The 22,524-nt window shown below is 47.0% G+C and overlaps 1 protein-coding gene across 1 annotated transcript in view; it reads left to right on the forward strand.

Annotated features, from left to right (window-relative positions):
* LOXL2 (lysyl oxidase like 2) overlaps nt 1–22,524 on the forward strand; it is a 104,663-nt gene that overhangs the window by 8,945 nt on the left and 73,194 nt on the right. Inside the window, exon 2 of the mRNA XM_082401959.1 lies at nt 20,707–21,130. Coding sequence (XP_082258085.1) covers nt 20,776–21,130 — 355 coding nt within the window. The 5' untranslated portion in view covers nt 20,707–20,775. The remainder of the gene's footprint in view (nt 1–20,706; nt 21,131–22,524) is intronic.

A 22,524-nucleotide genomic window follows, 5' to 3' on the forward strand; every position in this document is an offset into this window, starting at 1 on the left:
CTTAGAAGCCATTGCCAAACCCAACGTCATGAATATTTACCCCTGTGTTTTATTCTAAGAGTTTTACAATTTTAGCTTTTATATTTAGGTCTTTGGTCCATTTTGAATTAATTTTTGTAAATGGTGGGAGGTAAGGGTCTAACTTCTTTCTTTTACATGTGGCTATGCAGTTACTCCAGCATTATTTTTTGAAAAGACTGTTCTTTCCCCATTGAATGGTCTTGGTACCCATGTCCAAATCAATTGATCATAGATATATGAGTTTATTACTGGACTCTCAATTCTATTCCATTGATCTATATGCCTGTTTTTGTGCCAGTATCACCCTGTCTTGATTACCATTGCTTTGTAGTACCTTTTGAAATCGGGAAGCGTGAGTCCTCCCACTTTGTTCTCCTTTCTCAGAATTGTCTTGGCTGTTCTGGCTCCCTTACAATTCCGTATGAATTTTAGAATCAGCTTGTCCATTTCCATGGCAAAGTCAGTTGGGATTCTGATAAGGATTGTGATGAATCTGTAGATCAATTTGTATTCTCATCTTAACAATATTAAGTCTTCCAATCCATGAACATGGAATTTGAAAAATTTATTTAAATCCTCTTTAATTTCTTTCAACAATGTTTTATCATTCACTGAGTATAAATTTTGCACGTCTTTTGTTAAGTTTATTCCTAAGTATTTTATTCTTTTTGATGCTATCGTGAATGGCATTATTTTCTTAATTTAATTTTTGGATTGTTCTTTGAAGGTGTGTCCACACAGTTAATCTTTGTATATTGATCTGGTGTCCTATAACCTTGCTGAATTCTTTTATCAGTTCTAATAGTCTTTTAATATATTCCTTAGGATTTTTTATATATACATATGAGTAGATGCTTAAACACAGGGTTGAAGCTAGTGGATGTCATGATAAGGAAAGTGGAGGCACCCTGTAATTGCCAGTGGGAGCCATGCCGTGTTTGGAGATGCAATAAAATACTAGAATCATTCTAGAAGGAGGTCCAGAAAAGGCTTGCGATCAGCACCAATGACATGGATCAGCTCCAAACGTAGCTGAGAAAGTCTGCCTCCTCAGTAAGAGCAAGAACTTGAAGCTCTCTGTGTATATGCCACTACTCTGTGGATGTCAGTATCTTTTTTTTTTAATTTATTTATTTTATTTATTTTTACTTTTGGCTGTGTTGGGTCTTCGTTGCTGCGTGCGGGCTTTCTCTAGTTGAAGCAAGCAGGGGCTACTCTTCATTGCAGTGCACGGGCTTCTCATTGCGGTGGCTTCTCTTGTTGCAGAGCGTGGGCTCTAGGCACGCTGGCTTCAGTAGTTGTGGCACGCAGGCTCAGTAGTTGTGGCGCACAGGCTTAGTTGCTCTGCGGCATGTGGGATCTTCCCGGACCAGGGCTCGAACCCGTGTCCCCTGCCTTGGCAGGCGGATTCTTAACCACTGCGCCAGCAGGGAAGCCCCTGGATGTTAGTATCCTCACACAGTACCAGCTGGCACTGTGAGCTGAGCCTGGCCAGTGTTGGTGAGGTGGCAGTTGTTACCTGCTGCTATTACTCACTGGGCTTCTGGAAGGGCTTCCAATGCTTCTATGGACAGCTGAACCCCAGATCATAGGCTCTTAACAAACTTTAGAACAGCACTCCTGCCCCCTCCCCTGGGTCACCAGACATTTCTAGACAAGCCAAAGATGTGGCCGTGGGCTCTGTACCAGCTGCTCCTTCCTTCACTGGGCCCTGGGGTCTATTTCTCATTGAAGGGGCTCAGGCCTGAAGAACTGGCTGTTGGTTCAGGTTGCATTGCTTGGATGGGAGCTTGGCCTGGAAGCTTCTGGAGATACAGAAGGTGTCTAAAGCCATGGTTGAGTCCTGCTGTGACTAGCGCTCCCTGAGGCATGAAGGAAGCTAAATAGGGAGGGCTTGGGGAGGATGTCTCTTAAGAACTGAGCTCCTTGGCCGTTTTGAGGATCCATCTCTTAGAACAGCTAGTTTGGGGAACTCCCTGGTGGCCCAGTGGTTAGGATTCTGTGCTTCCACTCTGCAGGTTCAATCCCTGGTTTGGGAACTAAGATCCCACAAGCTGCACCACGTAGCCAAAAAAAAAAATTTAAAGAAAAGCTGGTTTGTACATTCCCTCCATCCCAGGACTCCCCCCACTTCCCCCCCCTCGTATGCTCCTCTTACCCCCAACTGTCTGAGCCCCTCTCTACCTCAGTGTCTATGCCTGGACCAGCCCTCAACACTCCCCCCCTCCAGAGACCTGCATGCAGTGGCCCCATCCCCAAGTACAGTTCCTCCCCTGGAAACAAGACAATGCAGTGATTGGATTACTTGACAAATTTGTACACCATTCTGGCCCTGACTTCTGTTCTCCTCCCCTGCCTGCCTTTTATGAATTTTAATATCGCCTTCAAAGTGGCACAGAAATTCGGACCAATTTGGCTACCGACTGTTAGCTCTGAGAAACAGTGTGTCTGAGACTGTGTATGTGTTGGGGGTCAGGGAGGGGTGGGAGGATGGTTAAAACCTGTTACCCAAGTGCCATGTTAAGAGTGGTCGATGGGTGGGAATTCCCTGGTGGGCCACTGGTTAGGACTCCAAGTTTCCATTGCAGGGGGCCTAGGGTTCGATCCCTGATTGGGGATCCCACAAGCCTCCTGGTGTGGCCAAAAAAAAAAAAAAAGAGTGGTTGAAGAGTGGTTGATGGGTTAAGTGACACTCCTCCTGGTATTTTTCCAGGTTGTTGCGGATTTTATAACTATAATACTTAACACTCATTGAACACGGCTGAGCCAGTCACTGACTGTCCTGGGCACTTGATACATTTTATGGAACCCACTAAAACAGGGGTCCCCAACCCCTGGGCCACCGACTGGTACCTGTTAGGAACCAGGCTGCACAGCAGGAGGTGAGCGGCAGGCGAGTGAGCGAAGCTTCATCTGTATTTACAGCCGCTCCCCATCGCTCGCATTACCACCTGAGCTCCACCTCCTGTCAGATCAGCAGTGGCATTAGATTCTCATAGGAGCACGAGCCCTACCGTGAACGGCGCATGCAAGGGATCTAGGTTGCACGCTCCTTATGAGACTTTAATGCCTGATGATCTGAGGTGGGGCTGAGGCGGTGATGCTAGCGCTGGGGAGTGGCTGCAAATACAGATCATCATTAGCAGAGAGGTTTGACTGCACAGAGACCGTAATAAATCAGTTGCTTGCAGACTCATATCAAAACCCTATCAGTGAGTGGCAAGTGAAAACAAGCTCAGGGCTCCCACTGACTCTGCGTTATGGTGAGTTGTATAATTATTTCATTGTATATTACAATGTAATAATAATAGAAATAAAGTGCACAATAAATGTAATGCGCTTGAATCATCCTGAAGTCATCCCCCACACTCCCGGTCTGTGGAGAAATTGTCTTCCATGAAACTGGTGCCTGGTGCCAAAAAGGTTGGGGACTGCTGCTCTAAAACCCTGAGACCCTTCTGTATTTGCAGAAGCCAGATTTGAACCTGGGACCACTCTCAGATACCAGCACCATGTTCTTTCAATTACTATATGTTATCCTGTAGTCAAACCATAAGCTCCATTTTTTTAGGGCTTGGGGAGGGGGTGGCTAATTTGAACCCGATGGGCATCCCTGCCTCACTGTGCTTCCTCTGCCTTCAAGCAGTAGCACTGATTTTGGATTTCCCCTGCCCCTTCTTTATGGGCTACAGGCTGTAGAGATAAGATGTGTCTCTTGGGGGCCCTGGGGACTTCCCTGGTGGTGTAGTGGTTAAGAATCCACCTGCCAATGCAGGGGACACGGGTTCGAGCCCTGGTCCGGGAAGATCCCACATGCCGCGGAGCAACAAAGCCTGTGCACCACAACTACTGAGCCTGCGCTCTGGAGCCCATGAGTCACAACTACTGAGCCCGTATGCCACAACTACCGAAGTCCGCGTGCCTAGAGCCTGTGCTCCGCAACAAGAGAAGCCACCGCAATGAGAAGTCCGTGCACCGCCACAAAGAGTAGCCCCCGCTCACCGCAACTGGAGAAAGCCCGCGCACAGCAACAAAGACCCAATGCAACCAAAAATAAATAAATAAATAAATAAAATTAAAAAAAAAAAAAAGATGTGTCTCTTACAGACACTATATATTTATTTGGCTTTTGCTTTCCCATTCAATCTGAGAGTCTCCAGTGGCACATTTTAAAGTGTTTGAAACTGTACCTTCATCCTCCCCAGGAAACAGCCTGGTCAGAATGAGATTCCACCCAGAGGCAGCGATGGACCGTGGGGAACCCCAATCGGTCACAACAAATTATGCCTGACAAAGGTCTCTTTCTGGAGGCTGAAAAAAATTCAGTTTTGTATGTCTACGTCTGGCCATTTCACCGTGCCCTGAACATTCCCACTCTGTGGCCAGAAATAGACAGGACCAAGGTGGAATCTTTGGCCAGGGGCCAAATGGACCAGCCCTGGCCAAGTGTGGTGTCAGAGTCTGCATTCTTGTCTGAGGTGGTTCAGAAGGGCCCCCTTGTCTCCACCCGCTTCCCTCATTCTCTGAGCACCAAACCCATCCACCCAAGACAGCCTTCCTCCAAAAAGGAATGTGTTCCGTGTGCGGCCACAAGCAGCGTCCAACCACAGCTGGGGTAGCCTCTCCCGTGTGCTCTGGGCCGTGAATGAGGACCATTCATCACTCCTGCTGGTCGAGCAGGAATCCCCTGGCAGGCGGCAGGGGGAGTGTCTGATGGAGGAGAGAGCCCCCATCCCTCCCCTGACCCCATAGCTGAATGCTGACATCTGGCAGAGACATCAAGGGGATCATTCTGTCTGGGTGAAAGAATCCAGCTGAATTCTACGCTCCACGGTTCTATGACACTAAGCGAGTGGCTTTTGCATCCAGGGCCACTGCTCCTGGCTGGGGAGCCGCATGGTCGCTGATGTGATGCTTCTCATTTGGGTCAGCAGGCCAGTTACTGGGGGCTCCAGAGCACAAGATGTGGAGCAAGTTCTGGGCAGAAGGAATCATTTCCCTACCTACCAGGGCCCTCAGAAAGGGTGAGGCCAGTCACGCAAAGCTGGAGCCTGAGGGAGGCCCGCTTTAGGAGGTTCTGTGCTCGGGACAGTCATGTTGGCGGGTGGATGGGAGGAGTTAAGGAGATCAGCTTTTGGCCAGAGCAGTGCTTTTTGCTAAAGGCGCTAAATGCACAAATGGTGTACAATTTTTACAATGTGTTTTCCCCCCCTTATGCATGTCTTTGTTATTGACTAGGAAATAGTTGGTCATATTGGGCATTTTTTGACACTCAGGTGTCAGTGGTAAGAGGCCGAGGTCTGTCGTATTCTTTAAGAATGCATTGGGGTAGTCCAAAGCCACTTGGCTTTTCAGAAAATATTCTTGCACCGGCAAGTTCTACAACACAGAATGCCTTTTCTCAGGTAGACGATGAAGTCATTCGAATGGGATTGCTTTGGGGGGAAGAGAAACATTTAAGTAGCCCCAAGGAAATCTTGAGACTCAGAGATTTTTTTGGAGTAGGCCTTTGATGTTCTTTCCCAAGCAGAATAATTCAGCTGTCAAAAGAGCAGCTTAAGAAAAGGGCCCTGGGGACTTCCCTGGTGGCGCAGTGGTTAGGAATCCGCCTGCCAATGCAGGGGACACGGGTTCGAGCCTTGGTCCGGGAAGATCCCACATGCCGCAGAGCAACTAAGCCCGTGTGCCACAACTACTGAGCCCGTATGCCACAACTACCAAAGCCCGCTTGCCTAGAGCCCGTGCTCCGCAACAAGAGAAGCCACCGCAATGGGAAGCCCACGCACCGCAACGAAGAGTAGCCCCCGCTCGCTGCAACTAGAGAAAGCCCGCATGCAGCAACGAAGACCCAACGCAGCCAAAAATAAATAAGTAAATTTATTAAAAAAGAAAAGAAGGCAAAATATTAAAAAAAAAAGAAAAAGAAAAAAGAAAAGGGCCCTGGAAATTCTAGTTACAGCTTTTCTCCTTTTCCTTTTGGAGCCCTGTTGGGTCAAAATTAAGTAAAGTATTTTCAAATATTCATCCATTATCAGTACAATGCCATGCCTAGAATCATAGAAATCAGTGTTTCTACAAACTTATGGTCACCAAGTGGGAGAGGGGATGGGGGAAGGATTGAGTGGGAGTTTGGGGTTAATAGATGCAAACTATTACATATAGAGTGGCTAAACAACAAGGTCCTATGGTATAGCACAGGGAACTATATTTAATATCTTGGGATAAACCATAATGGAAAATAATATAAAAAAGAATGTGTATGTGTGTGTATAACTGAGTCACTTTGCTATACAGCAGAAATTAACACAACATTGTAAGTCAACTATATCTCAATAAAATATAAAAATCAGTGTTTCTAGAATATACTGGAAAGTTTCAGGGGTGACATATGTTTTGGAGTTAAAGATGTCCTCCAACAAATGAGGTGTATCAGACAACTGAAGGAGCACTGTTCATGATGAACTGAGAAACTCGAGCAAGATCCAGGCTTAGAACTCTTTCTCTGCCTCTGACCACACCCTCAGCCCCAACTCCCAGCAAGACCAAGAGAATTGACATCAGCCCTGCTTAAAAGTCTTATTTGCAGGCATTGCAGACTCCCTGGAGCCCACCCTCCCATGGAACTTGGCACAATTTAGCACCTGCATAGTTTACATAGCACATGTGAACACACTTTTAGATCTAGGTAACTAAACTTTTCTCCAATATTGTATATTCTTTGGAGCAAATGTCTGTCTCTAGTTTTCAAGTCAGTTCTTGCAAGAGCTAGATCCAGGAAGAAGTACCTAAGCTCATCCTCGGGAGTTCCCAGTTCCCCAAATAACACTTGGGGAAATCCGAAGTACAAAATTAAATACAACCACTTACATTATACAACTTAGCATCAACCAGAACTGTAGTTGGCACTTGAACAGCCTGACTCAAATCTAGCAGGCAGCACCTGTTGGAACCCAAATATTTTACCTGATTTTGGGGGGACCGCCTACTGTGGTTCAGGAACTTAAGAAACATGATCTTCGTTTTTTGAGAGAGTCCTGAAATGAAGGTGTTTCTTGTTTTTTCCTTTAAAAAGTTGCTTTTAAGTATGTATCGTTTCCATTTTATAGATGAAATACTGATACTTAGAAAATCTAAGTGTGCCTGAGGTCACAGAGCTAATAGCTGATAGAAGAGGGATCTGAACCCAGTTCTGTGTGACTCTAAACCACTGAGCCACGCTGCTTAGTGGCAATGGGAGGTGATGGCACGTCCAGCCCATTCTTTGTAGAGGATCAATGTGCAAGCTGCCTGAAGGGGACGCTGAATGTAGGGGGTGCTCGAGGACCTTGGGGAAGGTGAGCTGATTCTGGCTGATGGTTTTCAGGAATGCCTGGTATTTAAGTCCTGGGGATGTGAAGGAATTCTTTCCCCATGTCTCCCAGACACCCCCTGGGTGCCACAGGGCTTCTTGTCGGCAAAGCTTACACTAATATCAACTGTGTGAACTTGTATCCTTAAATGGATTGAATTGAACGTAAGAATGTCCTCAACTGCTTAGCAAGAGCCCAGTGAGAAAATATCAGGAGAGATAACTTACCACTTTCTGATAAGCCACGGTCACAGCTGATTCCTTCTAGCACTCTTATTCTTGTTAGTCAAATACTGAGGTCCTTGGGCATCTTGCCTTGACCCCTGTAATCATGACCCACTCCTCAGCTAAACCATGTGAAGGATTAAGTCCATCTGCCGCAGTCCTTCCTGGACTTCACTGACATGCAGTTTTAACAGAAGACTCTGCAAGATTGGTCATCCTCTTGTGGAACTCTGCATGCCTGCAGAGGGTTGGTGAAACCTGGGCTTCGTTTGGTATGTGTGAACCAGCTACAGAAATGTTCTGCTGACCCAGTTGGCTTGTGTTCAGGGTAGAGGATGTTCCCAGAGTTTCTGTGTTGGATGGTGATGCAACCTCACTGGCGTAGACTCTTGGGCTGTTGATGACCTTGGAGGTGTTCATAGGTGAAAGCTGAGAATAGATCTCCCCATCATCTAAAAACTCTCCCAACTATGGTATCAGTTAGATGTCTCCACCAGAATTTTTGATTTCTTTAGTGAAATGAAAATCGCTGACTGAGAACTGATAGAGCAGGTGTGAAGAGGGGAAATGTGACTTCCATCAATCCAAATGTCATCAAATGTCCCGAAGAGTAGAGGGAGAATTTACCATATTTGTTTATGAATAGGCACCAAAAAAGATAAGAGACATAGCACACTTCTGTTTGTTTGTTTTGGTTTTTTTTTGTTTTATTCAAATTAAGATTCAAGCTTTTCTTTGCTTTTGTTTTTAATCTTTTGGATCCTAGTACATACCTTAATGAAACTCAAATCCTTTGACCCAAAGCAGTTTTCTCAAGGAAATTGGTCCTGGGCAACACTTGATATACCAGAGTGTGCTTGCTCAGCGACAGAGATAAGAACAATTAGTCAATAAAGGTAGCAGTTCTGGTATCTGGCTGCCTGGGTGCAAATCCCAGCTTGATTACTTTTTAGCTATAGCTTTTCTGTCCCTTGGGTTTCCCTCAGGGAAATACAGATGCTGATAGTACCTCTCTCAGAGGGTTGCCTGGAGCTGTTACCATCCAGTATGGCAGCCACGACCACATGGGGCCACTGAGCACTTGAAATGTGTTAGTCCAAATTGAGATGTGCCGTCAGTGTAAAGTACACCCCAGATTGCAAAGATTTCGTACAAGAATGAAAAATATCTCATTCATAATTTTAAATCGATTACATACTGAAATGATAATATTTGGGATATATTGGGTTAAACAAAATATATCTTTAGCCTTAGTTTCTCCCATTTCATTTTACTTTTTTAATGTGGCTATCAGAAAAGTTTAAATTACATATGTGGCTTGAATTATGTTTCTATTGGGAAACGCTACTCTAGACTAGAGGATTAAACGAGTTCATACCTGTAAAGCACTTTTCACACAGTCATTGATACAGAATGAGTAATCAATAAATATAGGATTTTTAAAAAATCTAACTTTCTCATGAACAGAATCCCACCTTCATGGCCAGCTCATGTGGTATCCAGGCTGTGGCATAAAAGCACAGGTCATCCTTTTAGAATGGGGGAGGGGAGGGGAGTTGAATACATAAATTAGGTATAGAATAAGAAAGTCTCTACGTCCTAGGTGGGGGGAATTATGTGGAAGGGCTCACCACAGTTCTCGCATCATAAAACTACCAGACCCCCAAAAGTAAAGCACATTTGCCTCCCAGCACCTTCTAAGATACTGTTCTGCTGAAAGATGGAGCCTCTTAAGCCGCAAGCCTTCCTTCTGCCCTCCTGCGGCCGGTGTCTGTTTGGAAATGGCCTCAGAGGGGCAGTGGAGTATGCCGAGGCTGCCTGTGCACCTGCAGCAGGAGGAGATGACCAGCCCCTGTAGCCTCCTGAGCACAGCTGCAGGCATTGTCGGAGGGGAGCCGAGAGGGCAGAAGTCGCTGGATCGGGCTTCTCAGAGGAAGTGGGACTTGAGGAACCCCTGTTCCCTGTGGGTTTGCCCTGTGGACCTTGCAGACACCGCAGGGCCCCCATTCTCCCCCCTGAGTAGCAGCAGTGCTCACTGCCTTGGGCCTTGATGGGCCCTTAGGCAGTGTCCAGCCCGGGTTTAGGGGCTCATCCTTTTGGGCACACACTGGCGTGTGTCGCGAGATGGCGCATCTCCCAGGAAATCAGCTGTGTTGGGCTGGGATCATGCCTCACTCTGCCTCTACTAGGTCCAACCTTATAACCCATGACTCTTGTCTAGACACAAGCATTGATTCTGTGTTGGGGTGAGATTTTATGATCCCAGGGGATCTTCACTTCCCATAAAGTACCCCAGTTTCTGCCTACCCCCTTTACAACACAGAGTGCATTTCAGAGGCACCCAGGTCAGCAGAGTTGAAGGGCATGTGGAAGGTCCACCTACTCACCAAAACCCTATTGCCCTTACTTCCAACATTGCACAATATGTAAAATTCAACTATTAAAGTTCATATCTAGGAATTTCCCTGCTAAAACATAAAAGTTCCCTCTTCATAGAAAAGTCACAAGTTTACTCCTTCATGTGTTAAATTTCTTAATACAATAAATTAATAAGGAATGGATTTATCAGCTCGCTTTTTTTTTTTTTTAATTATTTATTTATTTATTTATTTATGGCTGTGTTGGGTCTTCGTTTCTGTGCGAGGGCTTTCTCTAGTTGTGGCAAGTGGGGGCCACTCTTCATCGCGGTGCGCAGGCCTCTCACTATCGTGGCCTCTCTTGTTGCGGAGCACAGGCTCCAGACGCGCAGGCTCAGCAATTGTGCTCACGGGCCTAGTTGCTCCGCGGCATGTGGGATCTTCCCAGACCAGGGCTCGAACCCATGTCCCCTGCATTGGCAGGCAGATTCTCAACCACTGCGCCACCAGGGAAGCCCTCAGCTCGCTTTCTTATGCAATTAGGTCAGAAAGAAAAGGCAGTTTTGAGAAGGTGTGATGATTTGAATAGGAATTTATATTTATTCATTCAATTAATATTTGCTGAGTACCTACTGAGAACAGGGCTCAGGGGTTCAGAAGTGGCAGGAAGGAAAGAAGAAAACGAATGTGAAGGAAGCCGTGCTGTGTGCCAGGGATTTCCACGTTATCTCATTTAATCATCACATATACATCTGCAAGGAAGGTTATTTCCATGATCAGAAGAGGAAATCCAGGCTCCAAAAGTACCCCCAAATCTGTAGAGCTTGGAAGTGGTGAAGTCAGGATTCAGGCCCTTATGTTCTGACTCCAAGATACCCAACATCATCTCTCCAGGGAACCAATGGTGCCAATAGGTACCCGGAGGAAGGGTTGCTGAGAGGCAAGAAGACCTATACAATGGAAGATGAGGAAGCCAAGGGCCTCCTCCATCCATCCACTTCTCTTTTAATAGCCCTTTGACCTGTGATCAAGCAGTAGAGCTTATTTTAAACCATCCTGAGGATGGGTGTTCTTTGAGCTATCCTACCTTGTTATTGTCCAACCGGTTTTTAATAAGCGCCCACATGTGCCAGGCACCGTGCTAGGCCCGGGGCCCAGCCGAGACCCCCATCACCGACAGCACCGGCTCCGCGTGAGCGATGTGAGCAGAGAGGGGACATCCGCTCCTACGGAGCCTGGCCTGCTTCAAGGGGAGGCCGCGGGGCCCCAGGCGCCGGCTCCAGCGCCGCTGCAGCGGGGCCGGGAAGCCTAGGCGGACGAGTCAGCGCACGGTCCCCGCTCAGGGACCCTGGTCACCCGAAACGCCCTCGCGGGCTCACGTGTGCCGCCCACCCCACCCCGGGCCGCGTGCGGCCGCCGCCTGGGCTTGAGGACACCCCGGCTCCGCGGCCGCCGGCGCTGGGAAGGGCGGGGAGCGGGGCCGCAGAGCGCCGCGGCGGCCGGATCGCGAAGGGACCGCCAGCCCGGAGTCACTTGCCTGCTCCCGGGAGGGGCGCCGGTCCCCGTCCCCGCAACTGGGGACGCCCGGTGGGGCTCGGTTCTAAACCGGATCACCAGGCTGCCGACAGTCTTGTCACGGGACGCGCTGCAGCGGGGGCCACAAGCAGGGGGACCACCCTGGACGGGTTCCCCTCCAGGCCACCCTCGCCCCCAGCAGCTAGAGTCTCCTGCGGAGAAAGGGCTGAACTCGAGTTCAAGTGCAGAACGGAAACCGGCGCCTGGGAGGAGCGGGCGAGGCCTCTGGTCTGCAGGGGGTGGCAGCCCGCCTCGGGTCAGGGGGTCGGCGGTGGGTGGAGCCGCAGGGCATTTTGCTCTCCATCCTCCGCAGCTCTGCTTTGGACGTTGGCAATTTTTCCCTCCTGAGGGCTGGATGGATGCCAATGTGAAAAATGCTATTCTACGTAGCAAAATCCTTCCGCCCACCAATCAGTTCTTGACTGTATAAATTTTTGGCTTTATAACATTATCCAATTTGCAGTCGGTTGAGATTTTTCCTTTTTCTTTAGCACCTGCTTTTCTATTTCAAAACTGCCCAAACACACTGTTGTACTTGAAAATTGGAATAGCTTGAGGAATGCCATGGGGGTTGATATTCTTCCAGGGACATGAAATGACTCTTTTTTCTGGACCATGACTTTGGCACAGCTGATCCTGATATGGGAGGGAGAGCTACCACATTTTTCTTTGTGTATGCTTCTAGCAGCTGTTTGGGAGGATCTTGACCCAATAGTGTTCCCCACACTATTTCTTGTGAAATGGTCTTGGCTATGTAGCAGCTTTCGACTCCCTAAATCCCCCTAGGCTGCTGCCCTCATTCTGTCCTTGTTTAGAACATTGAGAGGTTTCCTAGGGCACATGCTGGGTGAGAGCAGTGTGAAAAGTCAGGACAAAAAACTTTAGCTGCTTTTAGAACAAGGCTGGGCATCAGCACCTGTCCAGCTATACCTATGTGATGTTTCAAGAACTCAGCCTCTTTTTCAATCAGTAATAAGGAGCTAAAAGTTTAACTCAGATCTTCTGATGGCCTGAATCTTTGGGTCAAAGGGAAAGATCTCCAAATCTGAGACTACGTGTTAGTTTTGGATGGATTTGTTGGCCTGAGATGATAGTCTGCCACCTGTGAGGGGACCCCGTTTTTACAATACATGGCCAAGCTCTCTGCAAATGGAAATGCCTGCACTGGGTGTTGCGGATGTTTGCTACCTCCTGCTATTTTTGTGATTTTGGTCCTCCCATTATGGTAGGATCCCTGGCCAGCATTATGGCTTGTCATGTCAGCCCCAATGGCTACCTTGTCATACTTTGAGGTACTACTGCCTCTGCAGCACAAGTTTTATTTCCTTCAATAAAAGGAGATGAAAATTAAAAAACAAAACAAAACAAAACAAAACATGTAGAGATAATTTCCAAAAAAAAGAAATACAGGTGGCCAATAGAGCCTGAAGAAAAAAAAGGTCAACCTCACTAGTAGCAAAAGAAACGTTGGTTAAAACAGAATACCTCTTTTCCCCCCTGCTTATCAGATGGAGAAAGGTCTGAAAGCATGGTCATAGCTAGAATTTTGAGGTTGTGGGGAAATCTACATACTTCAGCCTGACCTGTACCCTAGCACAGTCCTTCTGGAGGCAGTTAATGTAGTTTTGCAGAAGCGTTCACTTTTTACCAGCCCTTTGACCCAGCAATTTTGCCTTTAGGAATTTATCCCAAGACTGTGGAAAATTTTAGCTACAAGGATATTCATTTCAACTATGTGAATAGCAGTAAAAAATTTTCTGGTAAGATTATTCAATCTTATGGTGCATACATAAGATTGAATACTATGTAATAAAAATCTTGTAAAAGTCAGTGAGGCATGATGTTTGCAATACACTGGTAAATGTGAAAAGCAGTTTACAAAGCAGTATGTAGAACATTATTCTAAGTTTTAAGAGGAAATATATATGTACAGAAAAAAGGCTGGAAAGGGGGTGTACACCAGAGTGTTGACAATCATTCTCTCCAATAGGGGTCTTGCACATTCTTTTCTACTTTTCACTTGTTTGTGTTCTCCAGATTTGTATCACCAGGTTGTATAACTTTTGCAATAAGAAAGAAAAAACCATAAAAGTTATTTTTAAAAAGAAAAGAGAAGCATCTGGGTCTAATATTTTACAATTCCCCAGAGTAGAGAGCAGTAGAAGCCCCACAAAGGAAGCAAAAATTCAGGAGCACTTTTGTAGGAAAGATTTAAGAGTTGAACACTAGCCATTCCCACAGATTGGAGAGTCCAAGAAGATGGGTGGAGCAGTTTATAGATATGCAAATCCAGAGATTACGATTTCTTCTTAAAAAATTACAGAACCACATACTTTTTCCATTTCTTTTTGAGATGTGAATAGACAATCTGCAGGCCTCTGTAAGCTCTCGCGTGAGGGGGAGCTTGGGACATGGTAAGAAAATGCTGCACTGGGGCTGTTAGAGCACAGAGGTGAAGGTGAAGGACACAGGTCAGCCTGCTGCCCTCGTTCAGAGCCTGCCTTGCCACTTAACCAAGAGTGCAACCTGAGGCAACTTGCTGAAACTCTCTGTGCCTTGATAATAATGGTGTTTGCCCCATTAAGTGAATTAATACAGCAGAATGTTGAGAATCATGTGTTTAAACATTAAATCATGTGTACATTTAAAAATGTACCCAAGATTTGTTTTAATCAGGTGTGGAAAGACACAGACACAGAAATGACTGTCATGGAGGAAGCAGATTATAGTCACAGATCCCTAGAAACAAGGAGGTCTGGCACATCATGCAGGGCCACATGAAGAAGCACCAGGGTTGGTCAGAGGCAGGAGTGAGAGGAAAATGTGGGCAAGAGCATCTACTATGACTGTCACAGTCAGCAGGCTAATCAGGTTAAGGATTGGTTAGTTGAATAATTTCACCCCTCTCTGGGGCATAGGGACCATCTCTACTTATCTGGTACCTGGTCTTAGAGTGATTAGGGCTGGGGGTTAGTGGCCCAGAGTGTGAGATCTTGAGAATGGAAGTAGTTGGGAATGTATAGCTCTGGACTGATTGGTTTGCACATGCAGAGTACAGTTGTGGGTGAGTCCTTTATCATCTCTAAGAATTAACCAGAAGGTGGGTAGCATAGTTTCTGAGTAGTCTTTCTCCAGAGTCAGCATAGACCCCAGATATCAAATCAGCAGAAATACAGAAAATAAAAAGGCATGATTCATACACAGTGCCTGCACAGAGGAGGCACTTTATAATGTTAGCTTCATATTGGTTGTAGCTCTGTCACTCTGTGGGACCTTTGGCAAGTCATGGACTTTCTGTCTTAAACTTCTGCCAGATGAGGATATAGACACTGGCTACAAGAGGAAAAACTTTCCTAAGTTCAAAGTCAGGCCACCTGGCTCAGGTGGTTCAATCCATGAATATTCACTGATTTCCCGTAGGCAAACCACAGCTAGAACATGAATGCCCTGTCAGTTCCTATTAGAACAACAGCAAGAGCATGTCTGCTTTACCCACATGAGGCCTAATGTGTAGCAGCAGCTCAGTGAATGTTTGTTGAATGAGTAAATCAGTTTGATTCTGTGACCTCAATGGAAATTAATAGAAATAGACTTTTTTTCCTTTTACATCATTTCCAAATATTGGGGGATTTTCTGGTTATTCTTTTATGATTGGTGTATAGCTTAGTTCTACTGTAGTCAGGGAACACATTGTGTGTGATTTCATTAGATGTGGTGAGACTTGCTTTATGACCCAGCTTAGGGTCCATTTGGGTAAATCTTGCATGTGGACTTGAAGCAAGTCTGTCTTCTGAGTCCACTTGATAGAAACTTGTCAATTAGGTCATATTTGTTTATCATATTGTTCACTTCTTTAGTACAAGGATTTTTTGTCTGCTTCTCCTGATGAACAGTGTGTAATATCTCCCACTCTGATTACAGATTTGTCATTTTTTTCCTATTAGTTCTGTCAATATTTATTTCATACATGTGGAGTCTGCACATACAAACTGAGAAGAGTTAGTTAATATCTTCCTGATGGACTGACTCTTTGATCATCATAAGTTTTTGTCTTCAGTAACATTTTTTGTCTTAAAGTTGACTTTATCTTACTTTGTACCAACTTTTTTTGGATGAATGTGTGTGTGGTAAATCGTTTTCCACCCTTTTACTTTAAACCTCTTGGTCTTCCATAGGAAATAGAAAATATTGTTTTGTTAAATCCATTATGACAATCTTTGTCTTTTCATTGCAGTATTTTTTTTCATCTAATGAAATTACTGATATATCTGGTTTTAAATCCACCATCTTACTATTTTTTCTGTTTGTGACAGCTCTTCTATGTTACTTTTTCTCTGCTTTATTGCTCTAACTTTGGATTAATCAGGGTTTTTAAAAAAAATACTTCCATCATTTCTCCCCTTTATTGCCATGTTCATTCTACTTTTTTTCTCTTCTTATGCTGATTATATAACAACTACAGTATGCCTCTAGCTAAGACTATTACGATTTGCTGAAGTCTAATAGAAAAGAGTACTTTCATCACTTCCCAGATAGTGCAAAAACCTTGGAACACTTCCATTTAATCCCCTTCTACCTTTTGTGCTGTTTTCACCATGGTATTTTTATTTATTTATTTATTTACGGCTGTGTTGGGTCTTCATTTCCGTGCGAGGGCTTTCTCTAGTTGTGGCGAGCGGGGGCCACTCTTCATCGCGGTGCGCGGGCCTCTCACTATCGCGGCCTCTCTTGTTGCGGAGCACAGGCTCCAGACGCGCAGGCTCAGTAGTTGTGGCTCACGGGCCCAGCTGCTCCGCGGTACGTGGGATCTTCCCGGACCAGGGCTCGAACCCGTGTCCCCTGCATTGGCAGGCAGATTCTCAACCACTGTGCCACCAGGGAAGCCCTCACCATGGTATTTTAATGACACATGTATTTTAAACCCCATAAGACATTATTATTTTACACAGTTGATCTTCATTCAGATTTACCTGCATAGCTCCCCCTTCCATTTCCTTCATTCCACATCTAGGATGATTTGTCCTGTGGTCTGAAGAACTCCCTTTAGTATTTTCATCTTGGAGAACTCTGATGACAAAGTCTATCCACTTTTTTTTTTTTAATAAATTTATGTATTTATTTATTTATTTTTGGCTGCGTTGGGTCTTCGTTGCTGCGCATGAGCTTTCCCTAGTTGTGGCGAGCAGGGGCTACTCTTCGTTGCAGTGTGCGGGCTTCTCATTGCGGTGGCTTCTCTTGTTGTGGAGCACGGGCTCTAGGCGCGTGGGCTCAGTAGTTGCGGCACGTGGGCTCAGCAGTTGTGACTTGCAGGCTCTAGAGCGCAGGCTCAGTAGTTGTGGTGCACGGGCTTAGTTGCTCCGCGGCATGTGGGATCTTCCCTGACCGGGGCTCAAACCTCTGTCCCCTGCATTGGCAGGCAGATTCTTAACCACTACACCACCAGGGAAGTCCTCTCTCCACTTTTGTGAAAACCTTTATTCTCTCCAGGGGGTACAGAATTCTAGGCTGACTTTTTTTTTCAACCCTTTGAAACTGTCATGTGATTATCTTCTTTGTTTCCTTGTTTTTTGTTGAGAGGCCAACTGTTAACCTTATTGCTGCTCCTTTGAAGGTAATGCTCCTTTTATACTCTGGCTGCTTGTAAGCTTTCCTCTTTGTCTTGGATTTTCCATGGTCTGATTTTGATGTGCCCTGGTATGGTTTTTTTTGTAAACTGTACTTCTTGGGCTTGATATCTTTCATCAGTTTCATATAATTCTTGGCCATTATCTTTTCAAATATTTCTTCCAGACATTCCCTCTCTCCTCTTTTGGAATTTCAATTATACAGATGTTAGATCTTTCTAACACGTAGAACGTAACTCTGTCCTAACTTCTAGAGCTTAGCCCTTCAGGGACCCCTATCTGAAAGCCTGGGGCTATTTAACAGGACCCTTCCTCCTTCGCAGGTTCTGAACTACAATTTTTGTGTCCTCAATCCTGGGAGGATGCCTGAAGTTTTGCTTAGCTTCCCAGCCTGTTGGCAACTGCCTTGGAATTGGCAAGTGGCTTAAGGGGAAAAGGAGACACAAGTGTCAGGCTCACCTCGCTGTACTTCCCATCTCTCTGGATTCTTGCGTCCTTGCTGCCTCGATAGCTCTCCAGTGTCTTCAAGTACATGCTTTTAGTGTTTTACCTACCTTTTCCAGTTGTCCTTGGTGGGAAGGTTTATCTGTTACAAGCTAGCCTGCCGTAGCCAAAAACACATGGTACTGTGTGGAAATGACAAGAGATGACTTCTGCCCCTGGGACTGAGGGTCCATTGAAGCCTGATATGACACTGGTGTAAAGCACAAGCAGGATGCTATTTTAAAGAGAATCAGAGAAGACATTGATTCTGATTAGGAGCATCTGGGAAGCTTTCCTTGAAGAACAGGAAGGATTGTGACATACACTTTTTGGAGGGAAGGGGAGGCGTGGGGATGGAGCACATTGATCGAGGTGGGAAAACTTAAGCCAGTCTAGGCTGATACGGTTGGATGGGTGACACGTGAAGGGCTGGAGTGAGGGCAAGGAGAGAAGTGTTGGAACTGAAGCCAGGAACGTAGGTATGTTCCACCTTATAAAGGCATCTGTGTCCCAGGTGGAATTTGGACATTTTTAATATGTGATAGTGGATCATTGATGTTTTGGTAGCTTGGGGTTGACTACTTCTGGCTCTGCCCGCACGAACTGTGCAACCCCGGTGAAGTCTAGCAGAAAAGTCCTCTCTCTCTGCTTCTTGATCTTCTCCCTCGTAGAGTAAGAATCCTCATCCCTGGCTACTCCACCCATGTCTCAAGGTTCTAGTGAGGCATAGATGAGCTCGTGGACACCAATGTGCTGGGACAGGAATGAAACGTGGCCAGGGCGGAGGAGGCGATGAGGGGTCCCTTCAGAGCCACGTACTAGCCTGTCAGGCTGTGGTCTGAAGAGGGCCGTTGCAGGAACCCCACAACTTTCTGGCCTTGTTTGTGAGTCACAGGATGAGGATGGCTGGATCTCCAGTGAACCAGAGGGCCTTCCGAAGTCCTCGGTCCTGACTGCCCCCCAACGCTGTGGCATCTCTGCCCCAAAACCCAGGATGGGACCAGGCACTGCCTGGCCATCCCGACGGATGTGGAACTGCCTCTGTCCAAGTTAGATCATCCCTCCCAGGTGTTCTGGGCACTTACCTGGTCCTTCCTTGTTGGTGATGTGCCGTGAACTGAGGCCTGCAATTGGCCTAACCCTGTGTACCTGGTTAATAGAGAATGTATGCTGCGCTGCTGTAGCTTTCACCTCCTGGTCCCGGTTTCCTTTGGGGGCCCCGTCTTCCAAGTCTACTTCCTCTTCCATGAAACACACCTGCAGTCCTTTAAGACAGTCTTCCCAGCTCTCTAAATTATGGAAGGATCGAGGTACATGAACTAAGTCTTTATTTCCCGCTCTAGGACCTCATCCTGGAATTCTTAGAGGTAGGCTCCACCTGGCTACGGTGACCACAATCTTGAAAATAGAAAAATTAAAAAAATTTATTTAGCAAATGCTCCTGTAGGGCTTATGATGTACCATTCATTTAATCCTCATAACAATTCTGCGAGCTAGATATAATTATCATACCCATTTTATAGATACGAAACATCAAACAGCAGAGAGAAGTTAAGTATTTTGCCCAAGGTCACACAGCTAGTCAGTATGAGAATGAGAATGCAAACCCAGACTGTCTGGCTCCAGAGCCTGTGGTCCCCTCCCCCTCACTCTGCTGTCCTGCTCTCCCTTGCCTGATATGGGCCACTCAGCCCCTCTCCTGTTTGGTACAAAGGGCTTTATGCCTCCCCTCTGTGCACAGAGCGGGCGGGACTCAACCCCCAGCAGCCCTCAGGGACGTAAACTATGTAAAGGGATGGAATTGTCGCCTGGGTATCGTTGGCTTCCCCAAGCGCTAGAGCAGTGCCTCAGGACTGCTCTCTGGGGCTACTCCACAGTTCAGCTAAGGACAGGCCCTGCGTAAGAGCTGTTTAAGGGGCTTTACCTCTGACCTCCTCATTCAGTGGTCTCAGCCGTCTTGAGGTCCAGAGTATAAAACATAATGAGATCTGGGGTGTGGGTGGGCAGCATGTCGGGGTGTCTGGAGGCCTGGAGCCTGAAAGCAGAGCTATAGGAAGGTTCAGGTATGTGCGCAGCCCGTGAGCAAGTAAAGGTGGAGACTCAAAGCCTTGTAGTGTTATTCTCAGCACCCAGAAGATGCCGTTTCCATCCAGGTCAACTAACGTCCAGAGGGAGGAAGGCCACCTTACCTGGGAGTACCCGAGCCCTCCTCAACATACACTGTCACATCTGCATTTCTCCAGCCACTGGGTACCTGGAACCAAATCACCTTTTCATTCCATAAACATGTCTTCCCACCTATCATGCTTACTCTGGAGGAACCAAAGAAGGATGAGAAACAAGTCCTGCCCCTAAGCAGTCTGTAACCTCTTTGGGGATATAAAGGTGTCTGGGAGAGGTGAGGAGAAGGTCTAGATTATAAGCCCGCCTTGGAAGGAAGTCCCTGGGGGCTGCTTCAGTAGCCCACTGGAGGGCAATCTCTAGGTCCATCCATGTTGCTGCAAATGGCATTATTCCGTTATTTTTTAGGGCTGAGTAATACTCCATTGTATATATGTACCACATCTTCTTTATCCATTAATGTACATAGTCTTTTTAAAAAAAACTCTGCTCAAATGGGGGCTTCCCTGGTGGTACAGTGGCTAAGACTCCGTGCTCTCAATGCAGGAGGCCCGGGTTCAATCCCTGGTCAGGGAACTAGATCCCACGTGCCGCAACTAAAGGCCCCACATACTGCAGCCTAGATCCCATGTGCCACAACTAAGACCCAGCACAGCCAAATAAATAAATAAATATTTAACAAAACAAAACAAACAAACAAAAAAACTCTACTCAAATGAAGTCTAAGTGTGCTCTGTTTCCTGCCAGGAGTCATCCTGGAAAAAAGCATTTCAAAGATCTGGGAAGGTGGTGGGCAAAGAGGTAGGACTTCCCAGACCTGTCTAGCTGAAGCATAAGATGAGAGAAGAGAAGAGGTTGGAATCCAGAATGAGCTTTCAATCCTAAGCAAAAGAGTACGAAATCACTGGCCGTTTCCCAGATGTCTGTAACCCGAACCTCTCCTCTCTTCCAGGAAACTCCTGCCGTCCCTCCTGAGCGCCAAGTGGCCCCCTCCATCAGGTCTTCCAGCCCGAGGACAGGGATGGGGAGGCACGGAGGCTCCCGCCTTTGCCGCTGTCTGTCTGTGCTCGCCCTCCTGCCCGCCCTGAGCCTGGCGCAGTACGAGAGCTGGCCCCACTACCCCGAGTACTTCCAGCAGCCCGCCCCGGAGTACCACCGGCCTCAGGTGCCCTCCGACATGGTCAAGATCCAGCTGCGCCTGGCGGGCCAGAAGAGGAAGCACAGCGAGGGCCGCGTGGAGGTGTACTACGACGGGCAGTGGGGCACCGTGTGTGACGACGACTTCTCCATCCATGCTGCCCACGTCGTCTGCCGGGAGCTGGGCTACGTGGAAGCCAAGTCCTGGACCGCCAGCTCTTCCTACGGCAAAGGGGAAGGTAAACCGCTCCGCGCTCGGGAACGGAGCACTGGGGTCACCTGGAGAGCCCGGGCACAGGCTTCTAGGGGGATAGCCTGGCAAACGGAGCTGCAGTTACTGTCAAGTGGCAATTCCTGATCATACGTCACCTGGGCAGCCTCCGTGCCTGTGCTGGAAGGTGGGAGCGGAGGGGTGCCAGGGAGGGGGGCAGTGACCACCGGTCCTGCGTTGCCCAGGACTCTCCTGGTTTTAGCACACAAAGCCTGGCAGCCTGGGAAGCTCCTCGTCCTGGGAAACCAGGCTGGTTAGTGACCCTTGGGAGCGGCTGAAGTCAGTCTGTGGTCACCTCTTGAGCCCTGTGCCCTGCCTGGGGCTGCGTCAGCCAGAGGGAGACGGTGCCTTTCTTCCGCCTCCTGGAAGGAGTGCCTTTTGCTCTTTGTCACAAAGGCTGCCCAGAGGCTAGTGTCCCCTGACTCTTCCACCCTTCTGTCCCGGTAGAGTTCACGCTTTTAATACCAACATGCTGTTCCAGGCTTGGCCAGGACAGGAACTGAGTTGCTTTGGGTTTTTCACTTTGATTGGCTTCTTCTTTCCTCCTTTTTTAAGTCAATACACTGAAAAAAAATTGGGGGGGTGGTAATTTTGAGGGAGGGCAGGTGTTGGAGCCCAGAACCTTGGGCTTAGTCCTGTGTTAACCTAACTAACTATATGCTTTGTGGGAATACATTTATCCTCCTTGCCCTCAGTTTCCTAATCTGGAAATTAGGCTCTCTAAGAACTCTTGAAACTGTCATAGTCTGTGGTTTTAAATGAGAAAGTAGATAAGGGTCAAGGACATTATTTAAAAATAAAATCTGGACTTCCCTGGTGGTGCAGTGGTTAAGAATCTGCCTGCCAATGCAGGGGACATGGGTTCGATCCCTGGTCCGGGAAGATCCCATATGCCGCGGAGCAACTGAGCTCATGCGCCACAACTACTGAGCCTGCACTCTAGACCCCGCGAGCCACAACAACTGAAGCACGCATGCCACAACTGCTGAAGCCCCGGTGCCTAGAGTCCGTGCTCCGCAACAAGAGAAGCCACCGCAATGAGAAGCCCATGCACCACAATGAAGAGTAGCCCCCAGTCGCCACAACTAGAGAAAGCCTGTGCGCAGCAACAAAGACCCAATGCAGCCATAAATAAATAAATAAAATAAAATAAAATAAAATAAAATAAAATAAAATAAAATAAAATAAAATCTCCAGCTGGAGTGCCCCTCCTTGGGTTAGTAAAGCAAAAGCAGCTCTTCCACCTGGCCAAGCAGCTGCACAGGTGTCAGCGTAGGCCTGGCTGCTGGAATCAAGCAGAGGTGCCCAAACTCTCATCCTGGATAAACGGATTAGTGCCACACCAACGGCATAGAATCCCCT

The sequence above is a fragment of the Balaenoptera borealis genome (genome assembly GCF_965194805.1).
Source record: "Balaenoptera borealis genome assembly, chromosome: 8".
In the NCBI taxonomy this organism is placed as follows: Eukaryota; Metazoa; Chordata; class Mammalia; order Artiodactyla; family Balaenopteridae; genus Balaenoptera; species Balaenoptera borealis.